The sequence below is a fragment of the Ruditapes philippinarum genome, unplaced genomic scaffold, assembly GCF_026571515.1.
Source record: "Ruditapes philippinarum isolate M1 unplaced genomic scaffold, ASM2657151v2 ctg1841_1_1_1_1, whole genome shotgun sequence".
Classification (NCBI taxonomy): Eukaryota; Metazoa; Mollusca; class Bivalvia; order Venerida; family Veneridae; genus Ruditapes; species Ruditapes philippinarum.
Genome location: NW_026853235.1, coordinates 66,895 through 81,820, shown reverse-complemented (window position 1 = coordinate 81,820; position 14,926 = coordinate 66,895). Strand labels below are relative to the sequence as shown.

General features: G+C 31.0%; 2 protein-coding genes across 2 annotated transcripts in view; one reads left to right on the top strand and one right to left on the bottom strand.

The window, feature by feature from the left end:
• Window positions 1-14,926, top strand: part of LOC132736191 (uncharacterized) — a 76,408-nt gene that overhangs the window by 22,671 nt on the left and 38,811 nt on the right. The window lies entirely within an intron of this gene.
• On the bottom strand, window positions 1,079-5,077 carry LOC132736189 (uncharacterized). The gene is made up of 2 exons (XM_060723284.1): window positions 4,425-5,077; window positions 1,079-1,986 (listed from the first exon to the last, which is right to left on the bottom strand). Exons 1-2 carry the CDS (start codon window positions 4,871-4,873, stop codon window positions 1,968-1,970), a joined length of 468 nt encoding a protein of 155 aa, XP_060579267.1. The 5' UTR covers window positions 4,874-5,077; the 3' UTR covers window positions 1,079-1,967.

The following is a 14,926-nucleotide window of genomic DNA, read 5'->3' as shown; positions in this document are numbered from 1 at the left end:
AATTATAACAAAAAAAGTGTGAAGATAATACATGCGGAAGTATTTTATTGCTACTATAATATCAATATATTGCTTTTGCCTCTGTTTCTATTTAGTTTAGATGTCTATATGCCTTTTGTTTTGTTACAATAATCCATTGCTTTCACAAAGCATGAACATGGTAATATATATTTTCTTAAACAAGACATCTTTGTTTTTCATATAACTGTTAGACAAATATTTGCACGCTATCGGCGTGAAATTTAACAAATAACAACGCACAGTTATGACCGTTATGTAATAAATGTGTGTGTAAATGTATACCTGGTTGTGATAATACATTTATTACAATGAACATATCTACAGGACTTTAAAATTATCATATGACATATGATGTCCAACAGTCATTTTTATACAAGCTACTGACTAAATATAAATGATTTGATGTTCAATTGACAATTACAGCAGAAAATCTAAAAGACTGAGACTTTTCAAAATTAGAATCAGGACAATTATTGTTTCAAAAATACATATGGTTATTGTGACAACACTTTAATCTTAGTTTATTTTGTGTTTATAAAAATAACGATTTGCTATTAAGTAATAATCTGAAAGTTGTGTTTTCTGGAAAAAAAAACAAAAAGAAACGGATATTGTTTTCATGTAAATAACAAAACCAATAATGATAATTATAAAATAATAAAACATAAAAAAAGTCAAATGTAATATTACGTAAAAAATAAAAATTTCCACCTGAGTAAGTAAGGTAGACAATGGGTAATGCATTACCTCCACTTTGAAGAGTTTTCAAATAGGCTAGAATCAACTGCCAACTACATTGAAATTGAGGTTCCTTTGACGTTTACTAATCTATTTGTATCAACTAAATAGAACAACAACAAAGCCAAAATTCTGAATATATAGTATATATTGTATAGAGCATTTGGGTAAAGATGAACTAAAAGAACGGGGAACTTATGCTTTTATAATTTTCATGAAAACAGATTCAAATTATAAACCTAAATTCTGTGATACAATTAATCTTTCGGCCAAACAGTCTTTAATATATCCATCTTTGGCGTTCTCGTTACGCCATCTACCGTGTCTCTTAAAAAGTCTATCTTTTATACCGTTATTGGCAGCTGCAGTAGCACCACCTGATCTCAAAGAATGCAAACCATATTTAGAAATGTCTGAAACATGATCTTTGAATGCTTCGATAAAAAGTTCTCTCAGGGTTGTATATGATATTGATTTATTCATGTCTCTCAGTTTATAACCGTTTTTGCATTTGGAAATACCACAAAATATGTAGCCCTCAGATTCAGAATCAATTTGCGCCCATGTCAGATAACGTTCTAAATTAACCACTGGACATAATGTGGTACCAGTACGTGAAACAGTTACCCACGCTCCATCTCTATATACATCAGTCTTGCTTGATTCAATGAAAATATTTATATATGTTGAATGAAAAACGATATCTGATCGTTTTATCTTCAATAATTCTTCACTTCTTAAAAATCCTGCATATGCTAACAAGCACGCACAAATAATCCTTTGGTTTTTCACGTTATTCTCGCGATATAGACTATTAAACATTTTAAGTAACAATTCAGGTGTCACAGGTTCTTTCTTAACAACACTCTTAGACAGTCTTCTCTTAGCACCTTCTAGTATATTTTTCACGAGCATAGAATCAGTGGGTGATTCCATACCTAACAAGTCATGCATCCATTTAATACTATAAAATGACTTTGATACTGAACTAAACGAATTCGTAGATTGTACAATAGAGCACAAATAAATACCAAAATGAATTGCTTTAGCCGGGAAGATGTCCTTTTCACCCAAGGAATTACTCAAGGCCCACTTTTTCCACCGAATGAAAGTTCTGTAATAAGTTTTGGTGGTGCTTTCTGCGCGAGCGTCCTTCAGTAGTTCCGGGATCCAAGGCACCTTGTCGACTAACACTTCCGGTAAATCATCTATATCGTCAGAATGACACTGAAAAAACAGATTTATAGAAAAATAAATTATTAGTATCATTAATTACTAACATCAATATTCAACAATTTAATAGTGATTATATTGATAAAATTTCCGTTGCATACAGTTATCATTAAAGCTACATTATATGCATATGTATGATACTGAACACGATCATTACACATAAACCATAAAATCTGATTTTTTTTCTTTTTCATTCATATGTTATCGAAAGCTTGTCACATTGTTTTACATTCTGGCAATTATAAAGGCAGCCATGCCAATTAAACAATATATATTTATGAAAAATGTCATACATATTATCAAGGCTTGTCAGCCTACATAGAATATTCTAATCTATGTAGCAATTATAATGGCAGCTGCGCCAAATAAATAATTTATACATATTATCAAAGCTCGTCAGCCTAAACAGAATATTTCAACTATGTAGCAATTATATAGGCAGCCACGCCCATATTATAACCTACAGATATGACTTCTATATAAAAATACATGTATAAATCATTCATCAGAACAACGGTACAATCTATCTTGAGAGAAATTGAAAGTAAATAAAATAAAAATGTAAAAATTTACCCCAGCTAGAAACGGGTTAACCAATATATGTACTACAAAATTTAAAAAATTATTCTCAATGCCAGCATTCTAAATTTAAGATTCTCATTTCCAAAAATACCCTTTCCATTTTTACAAACTGTGTAATTTTCTTTGTTTGTTGGTAGATCAATCCAGTCAACAATATTTGAAATAAATTTGCCCTTTTGACACAATAACGGCCAAAAATTAGCCGATTCCCACAAAGGCACTATCAATACACCATTAGTTTTATCTAACTGCATCTTTTTGATAACTCTAGCTAATATAATAACTGGTGGAACAAAAAGACCCATTTTCTTGCCCCAAAATTCAGCAAATGCGTCTACGCCTGAGCATGTCTCATTCCAAAATTGAGAATAAAATGTGGGTAACTTATTATTGTGACTGGATGCAAACCAATCCACTTCAAGTATGCCCCATTTATTTTCAATCATATGTAAAATATGACGGGATATTCCCCAATCATCTTTATCAATTATCTTGGACAAATAATCAGCTTTTTCATTTTTCTCTCTTGGTATCCATTCAACATCCAATATTATGCTATTCTTCAAACAATAACTAAATATATTTAGAGCGATTTCTTGCAAATCAATTTTCATTGACCCTTTTTAACAATGGTGCTAACGGCCTGGTTATCAGTAAACCATTTGACATTGTGACCTATCAATATTTGTCTAAGAGATTGTATAACTCTAAATACAGCAGTTAACTCTCTCCAAGTAGAGGATCTTAACTTTTCAGTATTTGACCATAAACCATGAGCCACCCCATTTACAGTTTCCATCTCATAACCTGAAAATCCTGTGACACTGGCGTCACTATAGACACACTTAGTGAAAATATCAACAATATGTAACTTGTTAATATTCAAAATTTGTAAATTTTCTTTTCAAAAATTTAATTGAGCCATGCTTTCTGCACTTAAATGAATGTAAGATACCCAAGAATATGCGCTGGCTATATCTATGCTTTAATTTCGTGTCATTATTTGAGAAATATGACCCAACACAATGGACATAGATATAATCTGACCTACAAAACTGGCAACTTTTTTCACATGAACCCGCCTGTGTTTCTTTATGGAATTTTAAACATCCATTAAAGTATTCAAAGTCTTTTGAACCCTTCTATCAGGTATATAAACACTGTTTAGAGTAGAATCAAGAACAGTGCCCAAAAACTCAAGATTTTGCACTAGTACCCACAAAGACTTTTCTGCCTTGGGGACAAACCCAGATTCAAGAAGATCATTATTTTACTGAAAATGCAATATCTTGGCAACCAGGTAAATCTTTATCACATCCGAAACCATCATCTAAAAAATGATATTCATTTTCCCTTCTCCTCTCCATTTGGCAATAAGAGGCCTTGTTAATTTGGTAAAAATATACGGGGCTGTACTTATTCCAAAAGGTAATACTAAAAATTTGAAAAATGTAGTTTTGCCATATTCATCAATCCATGAAAAACCTAAAAAATCTGTATGAGATGGAAATATTGAAATGAAATGATAAGCAGAATGAATATCAAATTTGTACATGTAACAATCGGGTTGAAAATAATTGAGTACGATTCTGATATCCTCGTACTTTACAGACTGTTTCCACAAGTGTTTGTTTACATGCCTTAAATCAAGTATCAAACGTTTTTTCACTGATGACTGAACTAAAACTGTCAAAGGATTAACAACAGTAGGAATTTTATCACATTTTTGAATCGACCCTCTCAATAATAAATCAGTAATTGCTTCATGTACAAAACTACTTTTATCTAAAGGAGATTTATTTTTCTTTAAAATACATGCAGGTGGCAAAGAAAAGAAAGGAATTTTATACTCATTTGTGATAACATCCAAAATAAATTCATTAGTTCCAATTGCTTGCCAAAATTTCACATTTTGTTTTAGCCTATCTTTTACAATAATAGATTTCTGACCCTGTTCGTACTCGAAATAATCATGTGTGAAACTTTCACCGTGAAAATCAATACAGTTACATCTATAAATAGAAAACTCATCTGTCAAATCGGCGGTTTCATTTTCTATTCTGGGCGTTGTCGGTTGGATACCTCTGCTTGGTGTAGGTGCCTGACACGTATGGACAGTCTTTTCTGTAGTGGGAGAAATCCCCGCATGCGAAGCAACTGCCATAAACCTTTTCCGAGTAGGGACGAACATTAGAAGTACTTGCCCCTGCCTGGAAAGTAGCCGAAGCGGAATTCTGCATACCCCATGACTGAAGTGGAGGATTCCTACCATAAGAAGGAGGCCCTGGAAGTAATGCATTCTTAGATTGCGATGTAGACGACTTTTTCTGCTGACTTCGTTTACGTTTACGTAAAGCCCTGTTTTCTGCCTTAGATATTTTGTTTTCGTCCTCGCTATCGCTGGCAACTGGATTAGCCTCGTATTGGCGCACCGTTTCCCAGCCACCCTCACTCGTGTCTGCAATTCGGATGAGTTTATTACGTTGGTGAACTTTTTCGTCAGTTTCCTTCAACAAGTCCGATGCGTTATCAAGTTTATTGTTTTGAATAGCCCAGGTGGCTTGTCCAACCAAATCAACCACTTAAGAGTTAAAAGTGTATTGAATCTTGTTACCTTCTTTCTTCCACGAAAGTTCTTTTTCTTTCAACTTTTTGACCTCCGACGTGGCGGAAAAATTGTTTCCTTTAACGTCTTCTCTCAAGGAACTGATTTCTTGTCGCTGCCCTTTTAATTGATCGAGTACCAACTGCAACGTTTGGTTGATATCAGATTGTTGAACTTCAGTTTGACGAGAAGGTGAAGAATCCATGTTAAAAATTACTGCGACTGTAAAGTATCGATACCCAAAGCTGAATGACTTTCAATTACAATTCATAATGCACAGTAACTCGTGCATACGTAATTAAACAAAACAACTTCTGATTGATACACTCAAAAGATCTATCCAATCCAAAGGAAATTATTTACCGCCTAATTCGCTTCACTTAACCGGCGGAAAATATATGGCGTGGGTTCAAACCCCAGAATGGGTAACATTTTTTTTTTCTTTTTAACATTATTTATGTATCTTTCTGATCCCCTACGGAAGAAAAAAGTGTTTTATTTAAATTATATAATTTTTGTAGGTATTTATTTGCTAAATAATGCCAAACGTTATAGAAAATATGATACCAGATATTTTCAAAGTTAATAAAATAAAAACTACATGGTAAAAGTATTTTATATCTCGCATGATCAACCAATATACCTTAAAGACGTTTCCGGGAGTAGTCACTACGCACATAAACCGCGCATGTCACTTCCCGTTACTTGTTATGTATTTTTCTTTGCGTTGGGTTTAATTAAAGTTGAGTAGTCTTCGGATAAAAAACACAATTACAGCTAAAGTGTCAAAATCAAATATAAATCGCCGTTTAAGATGTCTTTGCAAAAGAGGAGTAAGTCCGGTTCCTTTATTTCAAAGAAACGATCAGAAAGTATCGGAAATATCAAGTTTTTTGCCAAGTCGCATGTACCGGAGAGTGAAAATGACTGCGTAACAGAAGTCAACGCTGATTCGGACGAATTATTTCAGTGTTCTGTTGACAACAATGTGGATGAAATGGGTGTCGATGTGCCATCTTGGAGAGAAGGTCGTAGAATAGTTGAACTAGGATATTTAGCGGACAAGTGCACTGAGTGCAGTGAAAACCTTATTCTAAGTAACATTTCAAGGGAAGTGAGATATGGATATGGGTCTCTGCTGATATATAGACTGTATATGCAGTGTTTCTAATTCTGTCGAGACGAGTAAACGTCACCGTGTAAACAAAAAGGGTCAGAAATCTTCGACATTAAATCCAAACGAAAATATACAAAAAATATATTACTGAAAAGAATTTCAACAGAATTTCCAAACATAAGTTGAAGTGTAAATTATAATTAATTAAAAATTTTGACTCGCTATTTTCTACCAAAACATTTGTGACATCATGATTTGTTGATATTATGTGGCATTGAACTATTTAAAAAAGTATAAAAGCATGTAATGAATAGAAAAAATTGCTTTATTTCATATTTCATATTGTCTTTTTTTCTCTCATGAATAAAAGTTGTGAAAATCTCATTGAAAGATGTAATAATAACTGAAACAAACAAAAATCATGTTTAATTATTTATTTTATATGAAGAATAATAATTATATTTATTTAAAAGAAACATGTAAGACAAGGAAATCTAGTCCTCATGGTGTTGAAAAATTATGAAAAAAAGATACATTATAAAATGGCTATTTTTTACAAATAAAGGGAGGTAATAAAACTGTTTTGTTTTCTTCCAAAACAAGTATGAAAAGACAGCCACTTCTCTTTTTATGCAGTCTTAAGAATGTTTTAATTATTTTAAAACTTTACATTCTTTATAACTGCTACAAATCATGAAAATGATCATTTAGCCATATTTTACTATTAAGGGGAGGTAATAACTTACCATTTTACTCAGAAACGAGCATGGTAAGGCATATATTTCTTTATATTTTCTGTAAGCATACATAATTAGCTAATTGAATTAGAAATATGGACAAATTCTCTGCGTTAGAATTTATTTTACAGACAAAAATATCAAAATTGTGTCTGTTTATCAACCCTTCGGTTTAAGTTTTTAGACATAAATTCCATCACTTTTTACCCAAAATGTACTGATTTTTTTTATCTGTTGTATTTTAAAATGCTCAATAAATATAATTTGAAGACGAAATCATGACTTTTATGTATATTTTTCTTGTCTTTTAATAAAATTATTGATTATAATTGTCTGAATATCATTTTTTTAAAGACATACAGAGTAATGGCACTTGAAAAAGCGACATTGTGAAAAAACGAGCATGGTGACCCTTAGTTTTAAACCTGATTTTTGTTCTTTGTAACCCATAGAACATATGTACAAAAAGGAAAAAAAAATTCCGCGTAGAATCTTACTCCAGGATATGTCTTTAAAAAAAATTTAGGCAAACTTTGAAAACAGCCCCTCATTATGGTAAATTTTAGGGATATTTTGAATAAGGCACTTTAGATAAGGAAATGGTAAAAATAGTGTTTAAAGTGGGTGGGGTAGGGTAACATTTTTATACATATTAAGAACATTTTGTTTAAAACAAAGATTTTGCTTGTGTAATTTGTTACCTGAATGTTATAATTTGTTTCCTAACAATGAGCAATAGAAAAACATTTTACAATGATGATATTACAGATTATTTAGAGTTTCCTCATGTCTGAAAATAAGCCCTTCTAATGACAAAGTCTTAGTTCAGACAAATGTCCATAACTCATAAACCACACGGTAAATTTTATTTAAATTGTGCATACAGGTGACCTTGAAGACATATAACTGTCCTATGTTGTCAATTTTACAGTTCCTTATGGTGCCCATTACCCATGGTCTACCTTAATAACAATCGTGACACATGTAAAATTTCAATAAATATCCTTTGGAATCATTTCTCATTAATCGTCATTGTATTCAAATATACAACCATGAGTGACTTGTATCTAATATTCAACATATTGTATTTTCATTTGCTTGTTCGTGTTTTGCCTCTAATTTGTTTAACACTAACACTAATACCTATTTCAAAAATCACAAATTTCCATTTTAAGACATTGCGGTGCGCTAAAGAATATGTTTTACAACTTGCATGTTTTGGCATACACTACATTTTTGCTGAGTATGAAGTCTGGCAACACTATACTTAGATAACAGTTAACATTTTTGAACAGTTTTTTATATTTTGGATTTCTGATAATATATGAAATTGTTTATCAATTCCTCGAAATTCTTTAATTGACCTTAAATTATAATTCTTTATAAAGTTGATAGGCAATTACACTAAACTGGTGTAAAAATTATCTCAGAAAAATATAGAATATTTGTGATATAAAAATCATATAATAAGACAAAATGTGTACGGTGATATAATTTCGGAAACTGTTTGATAAGTATACAAGTTTGTCATCTGATGATAAACTTGCCTTTTTACTAAATATTCATCCTAGGAAAACAGTTAAATATATTGTGAAAGCTTACCTTTCTAGAAGATCTGTTATGTATTCACGAATCATGAGGACTTTAAGATATGACTGTTCAGATTATTTATTCTAATTGTTGAGTAAACCGCCATATCATCTTAAGAACTTTCATAAATGTATTTCATATCTTAAAGAATATATACTGATTATCATTTGCCATATATTTAATACCTTCTCTGAATGGAACTGTCGTTGTTTGTAGTAAGCCGTGTTTTATTTACCTACTGGCCGATATGTATATTAGACAAATTACAAATCCTTCCGAGCACCAAGTCTGGAAAAAATACTTCCGGGTTATTCGGTACTTTGCGATATTTTATATATATCCTAAGGCATAATCATTATTGAAAGTTTGCTTTCTGTGAATAAATACCAGACTAAATCAAGTTAGTTCGTTAACTCATTTATTTATTAGCCTTGTGCATTATATAAACTGGCTACAACATCAACTCTTTAGTTGTTGCTTTTTATTATATAACAATTATTTTCTTATTACGAACATTTCAAGGGATCATTGCTGTTCGGAGAAACAAAATAATATTTTAATAATTGTCTTCTGTCTAATGTAACATTATTTATAGTAGTCTAATTTAACATTATGCATAGTAGCACTTGTCTTTGTAAAAAGGATCATATTTGAAACTATTAAGATATAGTGAGTTAGGAAGAAAAACAAGTTTACATGGAAGCAAAACATTACACAAAATACCATGCGAACAATTAATGTTTTATCTTCTATATATTCACTGAAAAGGCAGTAATGATTTTCTTATATTGAGCTTAAATCACCAATTTATTTATTATTTTGTTGTATTTTTGCTATTTTTCAGGTTGATCGTGTTTTTTTAAATTCAACTATGCATTATCATTTTGCTGTAGGGATGACGTCTCCTAGTGATCGAATTAAGGTTGTTTCAATTCCTGCAAAATAGACAAACACACATCTTTGCCTTACTGTAATCAGACAATAGAAGTTGGTTTTCTTTCAAAATATGGATGTCATGTAATATATGTTATATTGTTATTTGCATAGATATGTGTTGAAGTCGTATATCGTGAATGATCCACGACCCCCACCCCCAACCTTAAATAAAATAAAAATAATAATAATAATAATAATAAAATGTAACTTGTATAGACAACAATATATAGCTAAGACTGAGTTAATAACTGAAATGTTGAAATCATTCTACATGCAACAGAACACAATTACAAACGATAATGTTTTCCATGATAATAAAAATGTTTACCATTATAATAAGGTTAACGATTTATTTCAATATTAAATAATGGCTGGGTAACTGATCATGGTTACCATTTTCGTTTCTTTCTAAATGATAAAAATTGTCGCAAGCAGTTATATCGTATCAACTTGCTAATACACAATATCCTAGAGCTTTTTGGTTGGTTTCAAAAAAGTAAGTTTTCAGTAGTTTCGAAAAAAGGATGCGTAATAGTTAATTGCAAGATACTGGTTGAATGAATATTACTTTGAGTAAAGCAAAACTAAAACAAAAATATACAATAATATAAATCTATGTTATTTCCAAAAAAAAAAAATTAAAGCATAAAAGTAACAATAATTTTGGATGTACATGCATACTTTTTGTGAAGGCAAAACAGCACTCTAAAACATCGTACATCACGCCAATTAAATGCACTAAATATTTTATGAAAGCTGGTGAAGTAATATTTTCAAACTTGATATGTTTGATTATTCATATTTTGCTTATCAAATATTGAAATAAAAATCACGAAATAAATCAAAACAGCTGGTGAAAAACGTACTCAAAAAGTTGTTATTAACTGAATTATAATTTTACATAATTGACTACACATACTAAATTAATGCCAGTCGGTAGTCATTCTGGAGTAAGAAACCAGGCATGGTATGACCAATAAAGTCCCTAGGATGATCCGATCATAAATATTTTGACAACTAACAAAAGTGGCATAATCTGATGTAATGTTATAACTTTGAAATATGCACCCTGGTGATTTATGATATTACAAAACAAAGTGCCGCTTGGATATATAACATATGTACCCTGTTGATTATATATGTATGTATGTACAAATCAATTTATTTATGAAATACGTTAATGGAAAAAGTTATTTTATGTTCATAAATATGAGAAAAGATTTGTAGTATCAAAATTGTCTTTTTATCGTCTGTTGCGAATCTAAAGTTATAAAAGTCACTGCCAAATGGTTTTCGTTCTTTTATGAATGTTTATGAAATAATATCCTTCACTGGTTCTTTGAAAAAAAATGTATATGGCATATGGCGTAATGAAAAAATCAATAAGTCTGGACTGAATGCATTCTGCTACTGTTCTAATGCTTGAAAAAAATCAATAAAAAACATTGGCAATCATATTTTCACGTTTGTAACAAAACCGTCGGAATTATTAAATGAAGGAAAATCACACAAAAGAAGGTAATGACCATTAAAAATTTATATAAGGTGATGTCAGTGTATATGGGTGTTTATAAAATATAAATGATTGATTAAGTTACTAGCTTATTATTATTGTATTAATTAGTTAAAAAAATGCGCTATTTTTGCCCGTAGCAAGAACTATTCTTTTTTTTGTATTTGTTTTTATATTGTCTTAATATGGTATTTATGTTATAATCATAATTGAACAATCAGTATTTACGCATTTAACTTTCAATAAGCGGTCTGTATAGTATAATTCCCAATTAACGTCACATCCGGTAAGGGAAGTAACTCTTCCCCGACGCTTATCGCTTAAATGAAAGGGTCTACAATCTAGCATTTTGATCATACAAATATAACTTATATTATAAAATATACCTTTGTTTTTACACTTTATCAGAGGGTTAACCACTATCTTATTATTTATTTTTTGTACCTCCAAAATGTGATGGTCTTAAAAATTGTTTAATATTATCAGTTATAAAAAAAGTATAACTAAAGATTTGACCGAACGTTCACTTAGATAACGGGATATAAATAAGAAATTATTTTCTGATAAAGTTTTTGTCATTTTTATATGACCGAAAAAATTTAGGGCATATTATGTTATACCCCTGGCGTCCGTCTGTCTGTCATTCCGCACTCACTGGACAGTAATTATGTGGCTAGAGGGACAATAGGTAACAGTTCTTTCTCTTTTATATCATTCATTCCACAATGCTCTTATGTGGCTATTTTATTTCGTGTGGCTTTAAAGAACAACAGAGAGAACAAAAGAGTAGCCACATAATTACTGTCCTGTGAGAACCTCCGTCCGTCTGTCCGTTAGCAATTTGGTTTCCGAAGCATAACTTAAGTTCCATTCGGCCCACAATATTAAAACTTCAAAGAATGATTGTCAATATTGGGAGGAAGGCTCCTGTTGATATTGGGGTCAAAAGGTCAAAGGTCAAATTCACTTTTACCTTAAAACTGAAAAAAGTTTCCGGAGCTCACTTAAGTTCCATTTTGTCCATAATATTAAAACTTCATAAGATGATTGTCCATATAGAGTAGAAGACCCCAATTGATTTTGGAGTCACAATGTCAAAGGTCAAGATCACTATTACCTTAAAACTGAAAACGGTTTCCGGAGCATAACTAAAGTTCCATTTGGCCAACAACATCAAATCTTCGTGGGATAATTGTTCATATTGGGTAGAAAATTCCTATTGATTTTGGTGTCAAGGTCACTATAACCTTAAATATGAAACAGTTTCTGAAGCATAACTTAAGTTCCATTCGGCCCACAATATTCAAACTTCATAGGATGATTGTCCTTATTAGTAAAAAGACACTTATTGATTTTGGGGTCATAAGGTCAAAGGTCAGGATAACAATGACCTTTACACTGAAAGTTGTGGTTTCTGGAGCATAACTTAAGTTTTATTTGGCCCACAGTGCTCAACCTTTATAGGAAGATTATCAATATTGAGCAGAAGACCCCTTTTACTTTTTGGGTCACAAGTTCAAGGTCATTACCTTAAAATTTAAAACGTTTTTAGCTCAATAACTTAAGCATTAATCAACCTACAGCTGTAAAATTTTATAGGATTTGCAGCCACGCTCAATACATGACCCCTCTTGATTTTAGGCTCATAAGATCAAAGGTCCTAAACACTGAAAATTGTGCTTTTCGGGGCATAACACAAGATCCTTTTGGCTTACAGTGTTCAAACCTTTTAGGATGATTGCATATATTGAATAAAAGATCCATATCTATATATGGGTCACACGGTCAAAGGTCAATATCAAATTACCTTAAATAAACATATATCTGGTTGTTTCAAAATTCAATTGAACCAGTTCATGTTAAATGTTGAATTCTGTTTAAGCCGGTGCTAGGGGGCGTAGACGGTAGTTTGCACTTGACAGGACCGTCCATGAACAGGATCAATCAAACCGAGCCTGCAACATTTTCAATTTTGCAGTGTTGGGTTTCTTACATTCTTATTTTTTCTACTTTAATATCGGTAAAAGATTTACAACTGTCAACCTTCATAGGATGATCACATATATTGAGTACATTAATTATATGCCCTTAAACAATTTTGCTTAAATTATTTTATATACCTGGCATCATTCTGTCCATCCGTTGTAGTAAAACATTTTAATTCCCATGTCTTACAAATGCTTCATCCTTTTTTTCAAAATATCACTTTCTGGGATACAATGCTCCGCTCAGCGGTGCTCTTGTTCAATATGTGTCTTTATCATTATATAAATTATTGAAATTTATCAAAAATACACAATATATAAATGTAACCAGTTCTTTGATGTTTAAAAATTATGTTGAAGGGAAACTAATATAGAGGTCAGTAATTACAGTACACTGTGTGTATCAACATCAATTTCAACAGACATGACTTTTATTGTTTGTTTAAAAAATATATATATAAACAATAATTGTATTATTAGTTTCACGACGTTTTAAAGCGGATCTCTTTATCTTTACCGATGTATTGTTATAATTTGGTGTGTGATGATATTAATAGTGCAAACACGTGTAAATAGATAATTCCAATTTAGTACATTGTTTATTGTAGATATGTTAAGAATAAATAAATTATTACATAAAACACAATACTCATAGAAACATGTTTCGTAATGTTCAATATGAAATGATTGTCAGAAATTTAAAACCAAGTTAAATCCTTTATTAAACTTGCGCATGAAGTTCAACATGAAATTGACATCCTAAAAAAATACCCCGAATGGCAGGCCCTTTCATCCCACCGCCTCTGAAGTTGTAACGATTGGAAACCTATGGGGAAAGAAATCTCCAAGACATGCATTTTCAAACACCAAGTGTAGTAGATACCAAGTGTAGTAGATACTATGATTAAACGAAGTGAGAGTGAACTAAGTTTTCGTTCTGGTCATGCTATGATTCTGTTAAAACTGAAATTTAAAGTTAAGATTATGGTAAAGGATTGTGAAAGCATAATAATGCACCTTTAAAAGATTAAAATTATCAGAAGAAAATTAATAAGATGATAGATAAAATTATCATGCAAAATGCTGTTCCGATATATAAATATGCAAATATTTTAGATATATATCCGTCAGACTTGTAATGAACAAAAAATAATCGGTTATTTCTTGACCCTTATCAATCGAAATTAGAGGACAGTCTATTGAATATATATCATGTAAAAAGAAAAAAATCAAATAAACGGGAAATAGTCATTAAAGAACAGATTGAAAATTTAGAAAATTCATTCATTCATTCAGTTCATTTATTCATTCATTCAGTTGAGCAATTAAGTAACTTAAAAGAATAACTCAATAAAATACAGAATGAAAAACTGAAAGGTTTGATGGTTAGAACAAGTACCAAATAATACAAGAGCACATTAATATGGTTATGACCAATTTGTTATTCTTAAAGAGAAAGCAATTAAGATACCTTCCATATGACCTGGATTTTTTTTTTGTCAAAAGATAGAGCTATAGTTACCCTTTCATATGTCTGTAAAGCTAAAAACGATAGCCAGAAGTATAAATGATCAAAATTATATTATTTGCCACGCCTTTTTTTTCTTGTTTTTCATGTCAAAAATAAATATATAATGTAGTTCCTGGTTAACTGAATAATATATAACATATGGTTATATGTAACATTGGTAAATGAAGTAGATTGGTTATAAAAACACCTGTAATACATTACATGTATGTTTTCGTTATACTAATCCTCATGTTTCATATGCAACAATATAATGTACGGTAAAGAGTAGGATGCCCTGGTCTTGCATATACCTATTGACGAAAAAAAAAGCTTCCTAATAAACAGTATGTTAGAGCTTT

Bases quoted from the DNA above. Each gene is read 5' to 3' on its own strand.
- LOC132736189 (XM_060723284.1), bottom strand. From the start codon at position 4,873: ATGCATTACTTCCAGGGCCTCCTTCTTATGGTAGGAATCCTCCACTTC.